This window comes from Pimephales promelas, chromosome 10, assembly GCF_988280905.1.
Source record: "Pimephales promelas chromosome 10, fPimPro1.hap1.1, whole genome shotgun sequence".
In the NCBI taxonomy this organism is placed as follows: domain Eukaryota; kingdom Metazoa; phylum Chordata; class Actinopteri; order Cypriniformes; family Leuciscidae; genus Pimephales; species Pimephales promelas.
In genome coordinates, this window is record NC_142778.1 from 4,556,329 (window position 1) to 4,577,917 (window position 21,589).

Consider the following 21,589-nt stretch of genomic DNA (forward strand, 5'->3'; position numbering starts at 1 on the left):
GAGATATCGTCTTTTAAATATCAGGAAGTTTAATGCCTCCATAAACGATTGGATTGGGACTACAGCCGGGTTTTAGACGTCACTAGCCCACACATTTACATCAACCCCTCCCTCTGGAATTTTACATGGAAAATTAAGTTTGGAACAAGAAAAGAATTCCATTATTTCCATTATGTTTTTTATATATTATATAGGTTTTAGTTTTAGTCAACTATAATCCTGATTTAGAATACAACACACATTTTGCCACAGAAGAATTAAAGGAGTAGTTCACTTTTAAAAAAACTTTTGCTGATAATTTACTCACCCCCATGTCATCCAAGATGTCCATGACTTTCTTTCTTCAGTCGAAAAGAAATTAAGGTTTTTGATAAACATTCCAGGATTTTCTCCATATAATGGACTTCAATGGGAACCAAACGGTTCAAGGTCCAAATGAGAGTTTCAGTGCAGCTTCAAAGGACTTTAAACGACATGAATAAGGGTCTTATCTTTTTTCGTGAACCAAATGACTAGAAAAAAGATTCGTTCATTTTGATGAACGAGTTTGAACAGGAGAGTCGCGAACGCGCGACACTGAACAGAGCAAGGTGAGCGTTTATGCATGTAAAATGTAAAGTTTTTTATTTATTTTTTTAAATGAGCGATCGTTTCGCTAGATAGGACCCTTATTCATTGTGTGGTGTCATTTAAAGTCCTTTGAAGCTGCACTGAAACTCTCATTTGGACCTTGAACCGTTTGGTTCCCAATGAAGTCCATTGTTGTTATATGGAGAAAATCCTGGAATGTTTTCATCAAAAACCTTCATTTCATTTCAACTGAAGAAAGAAAGAAAGACATGGACACCTTGAATGACATGGGGGGGGGGGGGGGGGGTAAATTATCAGCAAAAGTTTTTTCAAAAGTGAACTACTCCTTTAATATTAGCACATTACGAGAAAAAGCGTCACTCTTTTAAGCTTTTCCTAGTGCCTTACCGCATAGACTTTCATTGTAAGTTAATTGATATAATCACATTTTTTGTTTTTACAAACTGAGGTGAAATTATTTTCTAATCTAATCAACAGTATGTCATTGATGCTGTCGACGGAGCTCAAGCTGTTCTGGAACCGGAGCGTTCCTTTAATCATTTTGGTATAAATCATTTCTCAGCGAGCGTCGTACGTGATGATTACTGTATTTCCTTCTAGCTCAGGGCTTTGGAGAATTCTCTCTTCTGCCTTACTGTGCAGTTTCACTATATTGTTTTGCTATTTTAACATTTGTCAGATGCATAATTGAGCATCCAGAACTAGAGAAAGATCAGATTAAAGGGGCTCATCGATCACACTATCATTGATGAATGACTCACTAATTCTCTTTGATTTCTCTCACTCTCTTTCTCTCTCTCCTCATTCTGTCCATCTCTGCAGTTTCAATTAGCGCTTCACCCGTCTGTTTCAGGGCCTATGTGTGCTTAAAGAAATAACAATGGCGGTGTGAGAGGAGCTTTACAGGAGACTTATGGGAAGAGGAGCTATACAGGAAAATGTGTGGGATACTATTCACTGAAGTTACCAAGCCCAGGTGTTATAGGCAGCATAACCGTGATGTTGCATTTGAACCTTCCTTCACATTTGAAGTCCACATCAGCACGACTGTCAGAACTGACTTTAATAAGGCCTTATGAAATACGTTTCAAATTCAGTTTGAAATTGTCTGGATCCTTCAAAATTTACTGTCCTCCCGTCCTTGAAACAAACTTTAATACGTTTAGATGTAATTTTATATATAGTTATGTTTATTTGATATAAACATACACTACTGGTCAAAAGTTTTAGATCAGTAAGATTTTTTATGTTTTTAAAAGAGGTCTCTTCTGCTCACCAAGGCTGCAATTATTTGATAAAAAATACAAAAAAAGAACAGTAATATTGTGAAATATTATTACAATTTAAAACAGCGGTTTTCTATGTGAATATATAGTGAAGTGTAATTTATTCCTGTGATCAAAGCTGAATTTACAGCATCATTACTTCAGTCTTCAGTGTCACATGATCCTACTGAAATTATTATAATATGATGCTCAAGAAACATTTATGTTGAAAACATTTTTATTTCAGGATTCTTTGATGAATAGAAAGTTCAAAAGAACAGAATTGATCTGAAATGGAAAGCTTTTGTAACATTAATCACTACCATTCAAAAGTTTGGGGTCAGTAAGAATTAATTTTTTATTTTTGGGGGAAAGAAATTAGAAAATACTTTTATTCATCAAGGATGAGTTCAATTGATCAAAAGTTACAGTAAAGACATGTATAATGTTAGAAAAGATTATATTTTAAATAAATGCTGTTCTTTTGAACTTTCTATTCATCATAGAATTTTTTGGGGAAAAATGGTACACGACTGTTTTTAACATTGAAAATAATAATTTATGTTTTTTGAGCAGAAAATCAGCAATTAAGAATGATATCTGAAGGATCATGTAATCAGCTAAAGCAATGATGTTGAAAATTCAGCTTTCAAATTACATTTTAAAATATATTAAAATATAAAACAGTCATTTTAAATTGTCATAATATTTCTCAATATTACTGTTTGTCATTTTTTTTTCCATCAAATAAAGCAGCCTTGGTGAGCAGAAGAGACTTCATTTAAAAATCTTACTGATCTAAAACTTTTGACCGGTAGTGTATATTATGTTTGTTTGGTATCTGTTTTGTCTGTGATCAACGTTTCTTTAGTAAAGCCATAGAGTATTAAAAAACAATATAAATTCTCGGTATAGCATTGGACTCTACGATCGGCGGAAGTAATCCCGCATCATTAGACCTTCACCGGAAATACCGTCGTGCATAGAGCCCATTGATTGTTTTATTTATTTTCTGGTTTCCGTTTCAACGGTTTAATTAGATTTCCTAAAACATGAAATAATTTATATTTTCAGAAATTCTGTTTGTTTAAATTGTTTTAGATTTATGCCTCCAAATGTATTCTCAAAAATGGTTGTAATCAAATGAATCTTTTACAAGGCATTAAAATGAAAAAATTTGTTTACTAGTCAATATCATAACTGAAGTGTACAGCACTTCTTATTCCTCCAAAAATCGTCAAATTCCATGACATTTCATATTCCCTATACATAACACTGCTCACGTCTGCCATAGCATTAAACCATAGAGATGCTGGACCTCTAGAGCGAGCTTTCATGAACCACATTGATTATTGCAATGCCTTTTCATTGCCAAACTCAATTAACAAGGACACAAGGCATTAAAACCATTTATGTAATATATCTTAAAAAGATCCTTTAAAATGAGTTGATCTGGTCTAACTAACAGGATGACCATGAAACCTCGAGCCAGAACAGCCTGAGGCTAAAGAAAGATAGAAAGTCCTGCAGAGAGATGGTGGATAAATATGTAGACGCGACGTGAGAGTGTGTGTGTGTGTGCGCGCATTCCCCATGCCCATATGCAGAGACGGAGGCGAGGCTGGCTCTCAAATCTTCCAGATGCTAAACACTATCAACTCTAATCGTCAGGAGATTTAGCAAATAAAAACGAGGAGCACAACAAATCAAAGCCTATTTGAGGAAACACTGCCTCCCTCGTCACCATAACACAAAGTCAATACGTAATATTGCTCCCAAACTACTGACAAACAAGTGTGGACTTGAGGAGAGAATGCAGAGCAGTTATTTGGCCATTATGGTGGCAGGTTAGACTCTATTGTGGTGATAATGAACTCCATCAATCGCCATCCATTACACAGTGAGTGTCTGGCACCCTCCGGAGGACGGCTCTGTGGTGCCCATAAATCACAGAGAGGGTCTCCTAACAGAGGCCAATTACAATATATCCAGCGACACCGTGTAAATATCCCATTAAAGACACACCGTCTGTGGCAGAACTACATCGATGGACTTGGTACTTTGATGTTTTAGAGTTAGACTGACTGTTGGAATCCAACAAAACAGCCAGAAAATGAACACAAAAGTTTGTTATTCTTTTGTTTATCGTGATAATAGTTAAAAAAAAAACTTTTGCTAGTAATTTACTCGCCCCCATGTCATCCAAGATGTCCACGTCTTTCTTTCTTCAGTCGAAAAGAAATTACGTTTTTTGATGAAAACATTCCAGGATTTCTCTCGATATAATGGACTTTAATGGGAACCAAACGGTTCAAGGTCCAAATGAGAGTTTCAGTGCAGCTTCAAAGGGCTTTAAACGACGCCAGACGATGGATAAGGGTCTTATCTAGCGAAACGATCGCTCATTTCAAAAATAAATAACAAAGTTCACGTCTTATAAGCACAAATGCTCGTTCGTGACTAGGGTTGGGTATCGAGAATCGAGTATCGATTGGAACCGAGACTAACTTTTCGTTTTTCCCGGAATCGTTCAAAAGTTAAAATTTCGATTCCTAGTTTCGATATTCACAGTCCGCCGAGCGTAAGAAGAAACTGCTGAACAACACCAACAAAGAAGCGTCTACTGGAAGTGTTGGCATAACCGCGCGAGTCGAACATGAGTACCTTACGTCGGCGATCCAAAGTGTGGCTTCACTTTTCTAAAAATAACGAAATCTCGGCAAAATGCAAAATTTGTGACAAAAGGAGTATTTTTACAGAAGGAGTATTTCCTTCAGAAAGGCCGTTGGTTGGCAAGGTTAGCTAAACTTTTTTGACCCTGCCTCTTAAAAGAATCGGAATCGAGAATCGTTAGGAACCGGAATGGAAACAAGGAATCGGAATCAGAATCATTCAAATTCAAACGATACCCAACCCTATTCGTGACTCTCCAGTTCGAACTCGTTCATCAAAATGAACGAATCCTTTTTCGAGTCATTTGGTTCATTCAATGAACGAAATGAACAGAATGACTTGGTAATTTGTGTACCCGGCAACCTCTGCAGTCTCATTAAGACAGTTGTTAGCAGCCGCCCTTTTAAAGTAAAAGCTTTTTTAAAAAGCGCAGTATTACTGATGTATTTCACGTTGTACAATAAAAGAAAATTCATGAGCTTGTGTTAACCATTTCAAAAAACCCATTGACTTTGGGACAATGAAACTGGATTTGCTCATTTCTCAAGTTTTGTCCATAAAAAATACATCCTACAGCACTCTATAGAAGTGCACCTTTAACATAAAAAAAAATCAATATATGAGCTGTTAAGTACATACACACTACAAAAATGAAATACCTCACTGTCTCCTGTCCAGCGGTTCATTACTGAGCTTCTGCTAATTAAATTGAATTTAATTATCCTGGTTAATGCACAGTTGCACACTCAAGAGAAAAGCCGACTCTGATGAGGGCTGGGTCGCGTAGATAAAGAATAAGTCCCAGATAAATGTTGATATCACCGCGTGCAGTGTGAGATTAACACTGATCTCACGGCCGTCCCTGTTTATTAGCTGTGCAGTTAAACATGATTCAAGTATATCAACAGGGTCATGATGAATCCCAACTGCAATTATTAAGTGCAAATCTACAGGATTTTTCCAGATGCCCCAACATCCAATATCCTTAACAACAGCAAATAATAAAGCGCCAGTTATCAGGGTCCAAACTCTGATAGTTTATGGAGACAATTTGGTGTCATCTTTCTAAATATAAAGTGTTTTTGCTGCAAAGTTAAGTATCTTATATCTCCACTGATACTGTAAATTAGGGTTTGATGCAACAGGTCACAAAAACACTGTACATATTCCAAAGGAGACGACTGATCTTAAAAAGGACATCTGTAAATATTCAACAAATCATGTTGATGCTGAAATATTAGAGGGACCTGTACTATTACTTGAAAAAAAGTGAGAAAATTCATTGCCTTAAAAAAAATTAGTAAATAAACTTCACAACTACTTGAAAAAAATGTAGTTACACGGTCAATTAAAATGTATTAAAACGAAAGAAAATGACTTGGGTTCTTCTTTTATGTTGGACTAACAATCATTAAATTGTTAATACAGACTTAGCTTTAACAGTGATGTGAACTGAGCTCAATAGGGACATTTATTAAGAAAGCAAAAAGGATTCAAATTGTAATTCGATTTTAAAGATGAAATGGGGAGTACATTGAAAAGTGGATTGAGAAAATTCAATATGCTATTTTAATATTGCTTTGGTGACTAGTGGTGCAGAAATGGCTCTAAAAATTCAAGAACTGCAATGCTGTGGCATCTCGCCACAGCCTCAAAACCTCATGTTCATGTTCACTAGTGTCAGGGAATCTGTGGTGATTTATTGATTGACAGGTGCTGGTTTGAATGCAGGCACCCTTCATAACTGTCTGACATCAATCAGCATGTCCTGGGCATACCTGACACTGAGGAGGAGATTCAAGGAAAGCAGGACATCAAAGACCAGAGAATTGAGAGGAAAAGATGAGTGTAAGGAGAAAAAAAAAAACATTAAGTGATAGTCTGAAGCAGTGGCTTTCTTTCAGCTCACCGATATTTCATTAACCTCTTGAAACCCTGCAGTTCATTTTTATCCTCTGTTAAAAGCATTCGTTTTGCAGGGAAATTGTCATTTGAGTTCATACGTGCAGTTTAAAGTCAGCATGAAAGGAAAATTCACCCTATCTGTTTTATAAATTCATGTTTTGGATCTTATTGTGAAAAAAAAAAAATGAAATCTGTGCATGTGTTTAATTTTAAAGTTTGACCGTGTAATGTTTAATCATCTCCTTCTTCTCCAGGACTTTTATTTAATCTGATTTAAAGTCGGCATGAAATCAAATTTGACAAATCTTCTTTTTATATGTAACATTGTAGTGTTTATTATAAATGATTTATCTGTACACTTGATTATTTTTTAATTAATGTACCCTTATAATCTTCAATCAAATACATTACCCTTCCCTCCCCCATCGAAATGACGTCTCTTCTATTTCGGTATCATGGAATGGCAAAAGGGTGCGGCCAGAGCTGATGAGGCTGATCTGTGCACCGCCTCTCAGAGAATCGCATTCAAATCTGCCTCCATTTTGTCTGTAACGCCCAACCTCCAACGATCCAATCAATTCCAGAAGGACGAAATCAAGCCCTGCCCTACATTTTTTTCTAATTTCAGAAGCCGTTTCACTCGGATATACGTCACGACAAGGAAAAAATGAGAATCTCAACTTCCATTTCACGCCGACTTTAAACCCCTTCAAGTTTGCATTCATCCGCCTCTAGCTGTTAAATGTTAAAATGGCTTGCCATACTTAGATGAGGCAATCTTCTCTAGTTCATTTCTTCTGTTTAGTCCGTTGAAGTTAGATGCAAGTAAAATCGTGAACACATGTGAGCCGCTTTAGTAGAAATTGAAGTTGTACGAGAACGAGTGAACGAGTTTGAACAGGAGTCACAAAACAAAGCGAGCTTTAGAGCTTATAAAACTTAAATTTTTTGATTTATTTTTTAAATGACCGATTGAAACGATTGAAATGCTAGATAAGACCCTTATTCATCGTCTGGTGTCGTTTAAAGTCTTTTGAAGCTACACTGAAACTCTCATTTGGATCTTGAACCGTTTGGTTCCCATTGAAGTCCATTATATGGAGAAAAATCCATATTTTCGACTGACATGGGGTTAAGTAAATTATCAGCAAAAGTTTTTTTTAAAAGTGAACTACTCCTTTAAAGAAATCTATTGTATACAGTGCAAAAATCTGGGTAAAGGTTTTTAGCCATTTCTCTTTTTTTGTGTTTGACAAAAAATAATAAGAAAAAAAAAGCATACTGCAAAGTTTTGTAAAAAAAAATGTTTAGGTTAAACATCTATAGCATTTACTGCTAATTAATATTCATACTACTGTGAATTTTTGTATAGTACTAATTTGCAGAGGAAATGTGGAAGAAGAAAATTATCCCGAAACCTTGCCTTTATTTAACACCTCAAAGGAGGATTTTGTTTTTAAAAGTATTTAAAATTGAAGTATTTAAAAGCATTCTCTATAATGGTTTAAAAAATCCGCCATAGATATAAATGTGACACAGATGCCACTGTGCGTCTCTCGTTATATGAAAAGAATAAAAACGTTAACCACATGAAATAACACCAAGTACTCACCTAGTAAATGTGGAGAACACCACTGGACCTTTTTGAGCTCTGTGATGAATCCTGCGGTGATCATCATTGCTCATCGTTTAGTTTGGCCTACTCTGAGGAGAAGAAAGTTTAATGGATGAGAGGGCAGCCAATCAGGATCCAGCTTCATTGGCTCCTCCATGGGATCTAATTAGACAGACTAGACCAATCAATCCCGGTGTGGTGAGAGAGTGTGACATACTCATAATGAAACCAAGTGGCCTGTAGGTTAAAAAAAATGTGTCCTTTAGAAATAGCAGGCAATGTATGTCACAGATAGAATAATATAGCTGAGGTAGTGGTTGTTAGACCAACCCTGGGTTTAAATTCCTTGTTCAGGGGCACAAATAGAAGTCAGCTTGTCAGATCAAAAAAAGCTTGCTTTTCTATATACAGTGCAGACTGTGAATGTAAAGAAAACCTAGTTACATAACAATTAAAGAAAGAATTGTGATTTTCATAAACTCCTGCCATATTTGCCTTATCCATGAATGAAAAGAATGACTTGAGTAATTAATCAAGTAATTGATTAATTACTTGATTAATCAACCAGCCCCAACACACACACACTGACTGCCACATGGGTATCAAGTACATTGCACTGAGTTATGCATAAAAAAATAGCAAGTTATTGTGCATGAGCTATTTGTTATACAGGTTAACAATGTCATTGTGGTCAACTAACCTCCACTCACTTTCTATAAGACATGTGAAAGATTTGACAGCTACCCAAGAGCTGCCTGAAAGACTTAACAAGACACCTTTAAAACATGACCTTTAACAAGAGAATGTGTGTGTGTGTGTTGTTATTCTGCTGTGAAATATGAATATCCACTGAAGCTTAATAAATGTCATTGTTAGTGCTTCTCTTGTTCTTATCAGTATTTGGACACAGTGACATTTGTCTTTTGCTTTGCTCCTCAACACCTGGCCGTATCTTTTATCTCTGATAGGTTGGTCTCAATTAGCGTGAGCTTCCTTCTTTGGCATTTTGCACTTCTTATCAAACTTCAGGCAGCCCGAATCCACACTGTTTCCCTCCATCCAAACATTAAATATCAGATACTTTTGACATTTCTGAAATTAAAAGATCCTGCTTAAAATCTGCTTGCAAAGTTGTTGACAGGTGTGTTCCTTTCTTTTCTATTATTAAGTCAGAAAGCAGAGAAATTTAAATATGGTTTCTGTGGCTTTGGTTCATAGAGCATTTTGATCTGTTTTCTAGGTCTAGATATCTAACTTAATTCTGCTTTGAGTGGCATATTTCATGCAATACTTCTAAATATCAAATAAATAGGCAAGTTCACCAAAAATGAAGTGAACTTGGGTTTGTGCAGTTTGTCTGTATGCTTACACTGTGCTCAAAGGTGTTGGATATAATTCTCTATTCATTAAAATGAATCTGGTAATTGAAAATAAATATTAAGAGGTTATAATTAAACAATCTTCTGTCTGAGGCGAATCTGTTTAAAGTAAACCGCTGTTTTATCTGTATTTGGCGCTTCCTGATAAGAGTCACAGAAATAATGAGGTCTGTGTTTAACCTGCCAATGGCATCCAGAAACCTTTCTCTGGATTTTTTTCTCTCTCTCCAGAATCCATAATCTGATAAGGGACACATCCTTGATTCAGTTATTTCGAAAGCCAAGATGGCCTGTGCAGTATGCATAAAATTTAGATTATCTAACGGCCTCTTTGGCCGTTGCTCTGTATCTCCTGCTATTTTAAATATTTATACTGGCCTTTTCATGTCAAAATATATAAATTAATTTCATTATTTTCAAAAGTGCCTGCTCCCCACTTACCATTCTGGACACGAGTGTCAGCCTCATCCACCTAAGCTTCTTCTAACTACAAAGTCTGGCCAGTCCCTCCTCCCATTCACCTGCATTCATGTTGACGCGAGGTATGTGCCGGCCCAAACCATCTCAATTTCCGGTTTCCCAGAAACCTGCATGGTTGAGGTTGAGGTGTTGAAGGACCTGCTTGGGTGAGATTTTCCAGGTTTGGAGCAACTTCTACGACCCCCCGACAACGTAACACAGTCTCATCCCAAGACATCATATAACTGCCGCTTTTGACCACACGTTAACGTCAGTTAGATGACGATCCTGGGGCGTCATCCAACTGACGCTTTACCTTTAAGGTCAGTTAGGTGACGGGGTAGGTTTAGGTCTGGGGTAGGGTTAGGATTAGATAACGTCATCTAACCGACCCTAAAATGGCAAATGTTGACGTATGGTCAAAAGCGTCAGTTGTATGACGTCTTGGGATGAGACTGCGCTGGACAATGCCAGGCTTACCTTGCATCAGAGAGTGAGAGAGATGGTGACTCTTCTCAAAGTAATCTTGAAGTCTTCTGATCTTTTCCAGCAGATCGCAGGGAGCGGGTCCCTGGGAAGAGAGGACGATCACTTGAAACACTGCTGGTCAGAGGTCAGGGTGGTCAACGGCACAGGGCACCTGCCAACAACTCTCCACACTACATTTTAAAAAATTACTTGTTATAATGTGTAGCCGAAAGGCGGGGGAAACTAAAGGAACTGCTCGTACTCCCAAGGAGCAAATCACGTCCGAACCAAAACAGGACATGATTCTCCACCTGGCACACTCCCATCCACTTTCCGGCCACCCCACAGCAGAGAGCATAGAGATCACTTCCACTGGCCTGGGATAAATTCTGAAGTGCTGCGGTTCTGCCAGGCCTGTGCAGTATGCCAACGAACTGCTCCTCAGAGACCTGTCCCTGCTTCCTGATTCCCCTACCAGTAATAGAGACGCCGTTCTCATTTGGATGGACATCTTCGGGCTATTGCAGAAGACTGCACAAGGCCACGAATACATTCTGGTCCTTGTGGATTATGCCAGCCGCTATCCTGAGGCCATTTCAATGCCGCCGCTATCGCCCAGGAGTTGTTTACCCTTTGCAGCTGGGTGGGGCAGATCTGAAAATCTGACAGACCAGGGCACTCCTTTGTTTCCTGGATCATGGCCGATCTGTGTAAGTTACTGCAAGTGAAACATCTCCTCACCTCAGTGTACCACCCCCAGACAGATGACCCGGGTGGAATGCTTTAATCAGACCATCAAGCAAATGTTGCACCAACAGGTAGTGACCGAATGATCCCCTATGTGCTTTTTGGAATAGGAGAAATGCCCCAAGCTTCTACCGGCTTTACCCCATTCAAATTGCTGTTTGGACGACAACCCTGTGATTAGCTCACTGAACGTCTTGGTAGGGCCACTGGAATTAACAAAAACTTAAAGAACTTCAAAGTTCCCCTCTCCACTTCGGCAAAAGAGAAGACAGCTTTCAGTGTTCCTACAGGGCACTTACCTTTAGGACTGCATGTGGCACCAGTAACCTTCGAAAGGCTGATGGACAGAGTGCTCCAACCACACCAGGCCTATGTTGAGAGAGGTGCTGACCACGCGACGTCGGACTGGTCTAACGGCTAACCCTCAAAAATGTAATCTGGGGCTTTCAGAGGCACGATACCTGGGTTATCGCTTTAAAAGGGGACTGACTGAACCACAAGAGGAAAAAGGTCATCAGGGAGTATCCCCGACCCTATACAGAGAAACAGGTACGTGCCTTCCTAGGTTTGGCCGAATATTATCCAACGTATTATTCTGGGTTTCTCTTCTCTGGCTTGCCTTGCCCTTGCAGACCTGATCATGAATACCCTGCGGTGGGATGCTGCAGCTGAGAGAGCCTTCAGAAGACTAGAGACAGCGCCCTCTCAGGATTTCTCCCAACCATTCATCCTCAAAATGGATGCCTCTGACACAGGCCTGGGAGCTCTACTGTCTCAAATGTTCCAAGGAGAAGAACGTTCATCAGCCAGAAACTTACCCCTGCCGAAACACTGTCTGTAGCCGTCGAGAAAGAGGCCCTGGCCATAAAATGGCTGTCGAGGAGCTAAGGAACTAACTTCTAGGTCGTTCCTTCACCCTGGTGACAGACTCTGCAGTAGATGACAAGGATAAAGGAGTCACCAGATGGTTCCTGACTCTTTAAAGGGGTGATGAACTGAGAAATCAAATTTTCCTTGAGCTTTTGAAATTTAAGATGTCATCACATTATAAGAATATACTGTAAGTTCCAAGTCTTCAGTGCGAGACGCCCATAAAAACCGAGCGTTTTTCAGCTAGGCTCAAAACTAGGGTAGAAAATAGCCTATTAGTTATTCATTTTGTTGTTTTTGAATGCAAAACCCAAGCGAACGTCATAAGTTGACCTCAGACAACAATATAATAAAATTTAAAAAGCCAGTTCATGACCCCTTTAAGACTTCTACTTTGTGGTCAAACACTGATCCGGTTCTGGCAATGTTGGTGTACTATCCAGGATGTTCTCTGACAGGTCAGGTGTGCCCCCCACCCCCCATTCCCCATCCCCTATGTTATAAACACTCATCTGCTCACAGGATACCCATGGAGATCCCAGGTGACGACGATGAGGCAGTTTGATTGAGTTTGATTGCACCTAAATTCGCACTGGTTGAACAACATGACATCATGACTTTTGCGTAAACATACACGCCACTTTCGAGTCAGGTGGCGTGTTATCTCTACGCATTTTGAGCTATCCGTGTGTATCCGCGTGTATGCGTGTACAGGTATGTCTACGCCATTAACGTCCGCGTCATTCCGCGTGTCTGTACACGCAGTCAAATCTCCAGTCATAAATGCCATTAACCCCAGTGACGGTTAAGTTTAGGAATGGGGTTGAGGTAAGTAAAATCTTTTTTTTTTACCTTGGATGGTAAGGGAACAGTCATAAATGCCATTAACCCCAGTCACGGTTAGGTTTAGGGACGGGGTTGAGGTAAGTCATATATTTATATAATGTTAAGTCAACGGCGTTCATAAACACACTGAAAAGCGATTATGCGTCTTGATAGCACGCCAAAAATGGAAATACGAATTGCCGTGGCATACACACGCTACTTCATGAGATCAGTCTGGGTTGAAAAATACTTCAAACTTTTTTTGTAACTAGTGCATAAACAGAAACTTCATTGCCTGCACACAGCAAGTGGGGAAGTACTCCAGGGAAGGGACGTCCTTCATCATGCATTTATCTGATGCTGAGACAGGAGAGGAATGAGAAATCAGTGCTGGAGAGAGATGCTGCTTTAGGAAACCATGATACCGGCCCTATTTGACATGGATGGAGTCAATAGCACTTCTTGCTGGTCACCCTTTAGAAATGGAATTGCTTTTATCATCAACTGAAGGATCTGTATAGAACAGATATACAATTTTTATTGTTTATTCTGGGATGCATATATTTTTAGTTTTAGAATTTGTGAACGGCATGATGCTTTCAAAATGTTAGATATGGGGGATTTCTAGGATTATATGATAAATTATTTGTTACATCATGAAATTATTGTTTGATTTAAATGTAAATACAATTTTTATCTTGACCTTTTTGGGATGAATTCAATGGAAATCATGAACCTTCTTTCTGTTGCCATCAATTATAAGCCAGTGTAAATGGAAACAGACATGCTGAACATATTCACATTACGGGACCTAAATTGAAACTTAGCTTAATTTGCATAATTAAACACCATTTTGGAGAACACAAATGCATTGTTGATAAAATGCATTTTTTATTGTCTGAAATTGTTCGAGAACATTATGCTAAATGCACTCTCATAATCTTCACAACAATGGGATTTGCTGTTATGGTTATAAAGCACTGCTGAATTTTACAATTGTTTTTCAACAGACCGACCACATCAAAATTAATGCATTACAGCAAGTTACAGAAGCACAATTCTAAGCAATATGCTGTTCTTGTTTCCTTAGGAAATGGCTTTCCAGGGTCCTTTGAATTTGCTAGTGGTCCAGAGATTGCTCTGGGCTTCCACTCAGCCATGTCAGAAGGGATTTTTCAGGCTTACACCATTCCAACATAGAATAAGATAAACAATGATTCACTCCGGACAACAGCTTATTGCCCCGAAGGCTTGTGTGGCCAAACTATGGCCTTTTCAGTGTATGAACCACTGTATTTATGAACACTTTGGAGAGTTACATCATCAGTTTAATCAATTAAAATAAGCTCATTACCTCACCTATATGAGTATTCCTTATTTAAAAAATGAATCCATTGCTATAGTACATTCCAGATAAAAAAGGTACTTTTCATATAAAGCATCTGTTTTCTACACTTTCTTTCTTTTCATTTAGCCACCCTCAACCATTCACTTCCTGCATCCGAACTGTGGAAGCGGATGTCAGTCCTGCCTGAAGAACATTTTCTCCCCGGTGACTCACTAAACCCTTGCGATGCTGCATGCAGATCTCACTTTCATGAAAATGAAGATGGCCTCCAAGCCTTTTGTGTTCAAATATTGATGTCAGCTGGGAAATCTACTACATGTAATCCTCTTTCGAATTTGAAAGGCAATATGAATGATCAGTAAACAACGGTGATGGGAAGATGAACACTCTGAGGAAAAACCAAGAAATAGTGGGGGTGAAAATAAACAGGCAGAATTCAAAGTGTCTAGTACGAATCCTGAGGCAAAGATTGGCTCCTGACCTGGTTTGGAATTGGTTGGAAAAACTCAGACATGTTAGTTCTGTTTGAAAAACTAGTGAGCTGTAGACAGAATTTTAAGGTGGCCTCAATGTAAAGCTATATAAAAAAGTGGGCAGGATAGTTCTATAACCTTTTTTTGGCCAAATTCAAAAGACAGATTGCATCTATCCTTCAAAGAGAAGGCAGCACTTATTTGTGACTTTAAAATTATATTATTTGCAGATAACACAATATTAACAATTAAAAAGTAATGACTGTTCCATTACACACTTAAGTACACATTTAAAAGGTGCAATTTGTAGTAATGTCAAATTAAAAGTTTTACTTTAACGTGCATTTTAAAACTTTATGTTTTAATAATCTTTTGATGTGCTATTAAGAAGTACACTTATTTTTTTGATGTTGACTAACATTAAAGCACATGTACTTGATTATTATTCCTACTGTTGTGTGTTATTTGATATTACACTTAAAGATAATATATTTTAAATAGCTAAACTTCATTACAAAATTACATTACTGATATATTTAAATGTATGACATACAGCTTTCGAAAGAAACAACATTAAATTATATTACATGCACATTTGTGTATATTTAGGAGCAGTACATATTAACCATATCTCAAAGACAATAATATAAATATGTACTTAAATTTGAATTTTAACAGTAAATAATATGGAATTATGAAGTCTGGAAAGTGTCCAAATACATTACATTCGGTTGGCACAGTGTATTCTTTTAAAATATACTGTATAATTGCAATAGTAAGGATTATTTTTTAAAGTATGCTAATTTGTACTTCTTTTTCACAAGGGAATGCAGACAAACTTAAAAACATGGATGATGAACAAACCTATTCATCCAAACATACAATGTTTAGTTACATACAAATGTAAGTTACGTCTTTTACTTTTTCAAAAGATTTAAAAGTACCGAATTTGAAGAGTGCGCATGTGCGAACGTGCTCTACTATGTAAGAACGAGCCAAATATTGAGTAAAATAACTGAGAATATTTAGAAATAGTCCTCAGATGACATGCCTGTACTTTATATATAAAAAATCTAGAGTTAATCGGATCTCAAACAATTTCATTAAAAGTAGTCCACCAACGTGGTTGATACTTTGCGACAATGGGTTTCGGGAAACAGTCGTGACTAGCTAGTTGATTTCTCCAACGATGCATATGGTAGTGAAGCAGAGAACTACATAGCACCCCTGGACTATAACTCGACCCGAGCACTTTCAAGAGACGGCTAAAGACGCATTTTTGTCAACATTTGACCTGTTTTACTAACACTTGCAATTCTTTTTCTACTCTAATTATTTTGTGTAAATAAAAAAAAATGCTGAGTGCTGTGCTAGACTAACTGGGACGTGTCACACCACTTGCATATTGTCTTGATTTGATTGCTTCAGTTGTTCTTTGGATAAATGAGTCTGATTAAATTTACATGTTTTTGTACGCCTCACAGAGCTGCTGCATGTAGAGCGTTCCAAATCAATCCCTTACAAGGTTCCATTTCAGTTGTCTTAGAAGGCAGCTGTCTATGTAGTCAGTGGACAGCTCAGCTTTTGGATCAGAGCTGTCTGGGCCTAAGACTTGTTTACGCTTATTTCCATTTGAAATGAGGCAGCCACACACATAACGCAACAAAAAGTCATCTAATCCAGATGTGATTTTAATCTCCCGCCGCATTGGCAGGCTTGAATGGATTATCAATGCCCCAGTGCATCGTGTGAATGTCTCATTTCAAGCAGAGAGTTTCTGCCTCCTGCTGACATTTTTTCATCAATAAAAATTAACATTTAATTCTCAGACGCTCTGAGCCGAAGCCGTGACAATGCCAGCAGTTAATGGGGCAACTGCAATATTACCCCTCAAAACCATTGGATCGATAGTAGTTATTACTATTATTATTACCCCTGCTGATAGTATTGCTGTAATTGGTATAATATTTTATGGCTGCCATTAAACAGGATGTCAAAGATATTATCAACTGCATGTTTAATAGCATCTGGGAAAAAGGAAATGATGTCACGTTACTGGACTGATATGCATAAGGTTAAGAGTTTTGATCTCTTGTAAGAGGGTCAAATTTTTTATATGAGTTTCAAAGGCGCACCAGTAGTTGCGGTAAACTAAGTATTTTCAGTTGATGAACTTAGACAAGTTACAAGTACTGTACTTTGTATCAGTAAATTACATAATTACAATAAGCTAACCATAAACCAAACCCTAACCTAATACACAAAGTTAAAGTACATTTATTTGTGTAATGGGGTACGGGTATAGGTTTATGTTTAGGCTAGAACTAAGTTATTATTACCCAGATATTTTACTGTAATTGCTATAGTATAGGTGCAATATAGCAGTAAAACTTTGTTTATTTATTTAGCATAGTTAGTATTTTTAAGTAATGTAAGTAATGACTACTTATTGTTTAATTTTCAACCTTTTGTGAAACGCAACTCAACTGGACAATTTCATTGTGGACTTGATTTTCAATTTTTTATTTTTTTTTGGCTCAAATATCCAAGGCGGGGCCATCAATCAGATTATAATACAAAAAAATGGGTGTAATTTAGAGTTTTTTGATGAAGTGGGGACATTTTTTTAAATATGATGGTGTATGTGAAACTGCAAGAGGCAGATATCTGCAGGGTGTGTAAGAGATGTCCCTGGATTTTTGCCGAGTGATAATAACAGAATGAAGAATGTTAGGCTTTTTTAATCTTCATGCACACAAATGCAACACATGCATGTATCTATTTGATACTGTCACAAAGGCACACATTTTTTTATTCTAAACCTCTTATCCTAAACATTCCCCAAAGCCCCTAAAGCCCTCCAAAGCTGCAGTGGAAAGAATTTAATCACGCAAAAAAAAAAAAAAAAAAAAAAAACGTACCACTGATGAGCTAAAGAAATTATAATCAGTCACAGGTAAAGCAAATATCGTTGATCGTCTCCTAGCAAGGCCACATTTTATGTTCAGGGTAGATTTGATGGTACGCAAACAATCGGTTCTCATAATCAACGAGTTGGAAACAGGAGAAATGGGCAGGAATAAAGATCTGAGCATAATCATAAACATAATCAAACATAAATTGTATCCATTGTTGACGAACTACAATGTCCGTGGGAAGCCCGAACACAGAAGACCTGACAGCTGGTGAACACAACACACTTGACGAATATGCGCATGCCCTTTTTTTGCATTTTTCGGAGGGAGGGTTGATGTAAATGTGTGGGTTAGTGACGTCTAAAACCCAGCTGTAGTCCCAATCCAGTCGTTTTTGTAGGCATTAAACTTCCTGATTTTTAAAAGACGATATCTCTGCTTACATTGAACTATTTAAAATGAAAAAAGTGAAATCACAATCAACCCCCCCTTTAAAAATGTCATAAAATTATAAGTAGATAGGCTTTTGTTTCTTGTAGGGCACTTAGGAGGTCACAAAGGAGGTGCCAGCAAAGCAATTGCCTTTGAGATGAATGTGAATGCAAAATTTCTTTAATTATTACAGACGTCTTTAGACTAGCACAGAGAGAGAGAGAGAGATCAGAAGGAGAGGTGTTACAGAATGATCATCTCCACCTCCCTGTTAATGATGCTGTCATTGAAGCTTATCACGAGCTGTTCACAGGCCGTTAACATGGCTGTATTCCTTATTATGAAGGAATGTGGAAAGTTACTTTAAATTAAGCAGCTTGTCAGAACCGCTGAAGAAGAAAGAAGTGAAACTGCTTGAACCATATAGCAAGAGCACAGCTGGTGATAAAACATGACATTTAAAGAAAGCCCTCCTCGAGATACTGACCAGAGATCTGACTTTCTCTGAAATTGATCCTAAAATTTAATCTGAAATTCAGATAAGTAGTCTAAGAAACCCATTCTACCTAAACAAACAACACACAAACAATGACATATTTTCATTCTTTACTGAACACAGCGTGAATATTTGGTAATATTGTGAACGTGCTGTTGACTATAAGTAACTTTGCAACTATATGTCAACTAACTCTCATCAGAGAATTAGTAGATTGCAAACACTTTAATAGATTACAATGTTATAGTCAACAGAATGTGTTAAAGAGACCATCAAAATAAAGTGAAACTGAATATTTACACTAAAAAAATATGTGAACCTGTTGGATTTAATGACTATTTGGCTGCCGTATCTTCTACCAATTGCCTCCTGTATGCAGATCAGATTTGCAAAACAGCAAGAGGGTTTCTTTTGCTATCTATTCTCACACTCTAACGGCGTTTGTATTTTTATATTAGAGTATCTACAGGAAAGGGCCACTGTATTGATGCTGCAAACTGAAAGGGCCTTGCCACAGGGAGTTTGAGGTCACCACGGCTAATGGAACTTCGATGTCCATTAATCCGGCCATGGAGCTGTCTGTTAGCTTTGCCAATATACTGCAAACTAAAAGACACGTCTAAGATAAAACTAGTAGAACTACAAGTAATAAATCATCTGATTTGATGCTGCGTTGAAAAAAAAAAAAAAAGAACAAAACTTTCCAAAGACATTTTAAAGTCATTTTAAACTGCTGGGTCTGGTGCAAACAGCACTGGAATAAGGCCCCGTTTACACGATGGGAAAACGCAGATATTTCTCTGCGTTTTGCCCTCTCATTTACACGAAAACGTCGTTTTTATCACTGAAAACGATTATTTCTAAAAACTCCGGCCAAAGTGGAGATTTCTGAAAACGCTGGTTATGTGTTGTCGTGTGAACTGGGAGAAACGGCGTTTTAGGTTCTCTCTTGTCGATTCTGAGGATTCTGATTGGCTTGCATGGCTTTATCCTTAACCCCTACACTGCCGCCAATAGGTTTGGCATAGTTATGATGGCGCTCGACGGCGTATTTATGCGAGTGTGTAAACTATGTTATTTTTGAAAACGGAGAGGGGGAAAATATTCGTTTTGCTAAATACCCGGCTTTGTGTAAACGTGGCCTAAGCAAGTTCAAGTTCTCTGGGACTTTCTTTTGGATCCAAACATATTCACTAAGAGTGGAGAACAAGAACAACATGTTTTTTTGTTGTTGTTATTTTTAAAGAAAAAAATAATGGTCCAAAGCAGATTTACAAACTGAAGACATAGAGCATCTGTGGCATGCATGAAAAGCAATTTGTCAAACAAGTATCAACAGATACAACATCTGTGTTGGTTCGATTTTGTGCTCTCTTTCTGAGATTCTACACCTGTTAACTGCTGTTCAGTGCACATCTTATATTCAGAATTAGCACATATTAGAGGTTCTTATGATATTAGAGACAGAGTGAGTCCTGAACATGTGTAGTTAGAGTAAATGGCATAATGTAAATGTGATGTGGTGATGGCGCAGTGGATAAGGCACATGCCTTTGGTGTGAAGGCCTCAGGTTCGAATCCACTGGGAGACACCAATGGGTCCCTGAGCAAGGCACTTAACCCATAGTTGCTCCAGAGGCGTGCGACCTCTGACATATACAGCAATTGTACGTCACTTTGGATAGAAGCATCAGCTAAATGAATAAATGTAAATGGAGCAAATACTTGGGCACTGCTTTATACAAGGGCACTGCTGAATTCTAATTGGTTGGAAAACATTCATACGGTGTTGATTCATTTTCTCAAACTGATGTTTGTTGACTGCATTTTGCAAATTGTTTCAAAACTCTTTCCCAAATCCATACTCTATTCCCACCATACTATGTAGTGCATACTAATACAATGCACTATAAGTTTGTATACTTTTGAGTGCATTGACAGTGTTGGGATATTCTATGTCATACAATTGCATATTGATACCCATAGGACCAGTGTACAGTTTAGGCTTGTACGTAAGTGTCCTAGATCAAGCCAAATTCATTATTACTTTCATTGCAGGGTCAAATGCAGGGTCATTGCCACAGTCAAAAAGTTGATAACTATTCCAAACTCTTCATTGCTCAATATCAATATTGAATAAACATACTTTGACAATAGGGGATTATCACGCTTCCGGGTTTCATGGGCGGGATTTGTCACCTCTGTGCATGTCCTCTTCCGATGCAGTTCAACAATGGCCGAAACGAAGGCTAGATGTCACTGCTCTGTTCCACTTTGTAAATCTAACCAACAACGCCAACCCTACTTAAGTTTTCATGGATTCCCGACTGAATTGAGTAAAAGGCTAATTCATAACAATTCATACGACCTCACTTGTACGAATTAGTATGATTTTGCTAAATCGTACGTATTTTACGAATTGGCCAATTCGTATGAATTCGTACGAATGACCTACTCCTGACCCCGCCCCTAAACTTAACCATCACGTGGGTTTAGACAAATCGTAAGAATTCGTACGAGTGAGGTCGTATAAATTAGTACGAATTAGCCACTTTTTAATCACTCGTACGAATTCGTACGAATTGGTCGTGAGATATAGTATCAACTAATTTCAGGGCAGAAATAACATTTTAATTAATAGAGGCTTTAATCAATTTTTGGCAGGTGAAATACATGCATTATAATGGTTGTATTGGTCCTTTACAGGTATTTTAATAGGTAAAAAGTACTGGGTGAGTGATGTTTATTTGCACGTTATGACGAACTGCATTCGTAAAGAGAATGGGCGATACATCTTTAACACGTTGCTCGCGCTCCCGCGGCCGGCCATCAATTTTCGGCGGACCATCACTTTTCGGCACGACACCGGCACTTTAGTGAATCAGACTAATTTACCAGGGATGCCGTATAAATAAACCTAGTGTAGTCCGTCATCAGTTCGCCAGAGTGATCGGTGATTCAACGGAAGTGGCAGTGCGCAAAGATCACTGAATGCGGAAGTACTACGTGTCAGCGTGATATTCCCCAACACTGTAAAAATGAATATGCTTTATCTAATCAATTAAATTGTGGCAACAGATTACAAGCAACATTATTAATTAAATTGAACAAATTAGAATTGAGTAATAC

General features: G+C 37.9%; 1 protein-coding gene across 3 annotated transcripts in view; it reads right to left on the reverse strand.

The window, feature by feature from the left end:
* Window positions 1–8,052: 8,052 nt before the first annotated feature.
* The window catches only part of LOC148977287 (uncharacterized), a 31,808-nt gene continuing 18,271 nt past the window's right edge, over window positions 8,053–21,589 (reverse strand). Inside the window, exons 4-7 of one of the 3 annotated variants that reach the window (XM_089116630.1) lie at window positions 10,368–10,458; window positions 9,870–10,049; window positions 8,380–8,466; window positions 8,053–8,286 (exon numbers count right to left, since the gene is read on the reverse strand). In XM_089116630.1, the coding sequence (XP_088972756.1) occupies window positions 9,946–10,049; window positions 10,368–10,458 (195 nt within the window). In that variant the 3' untranslated portion in view covers window positions 8,053–8,286; window positions 8,380–8,466; window positions 9,870–9,945. The remainder of the gene's footprint in view (window positions 8,287–8,379; window positions 8,467–9,869; window positions 10,050–10,367; window positions 10,459–21,589) is intronic. The other 2 variants (XM_089116631.1, XM_089116629.1) reach the window with 2 other exon arrangements.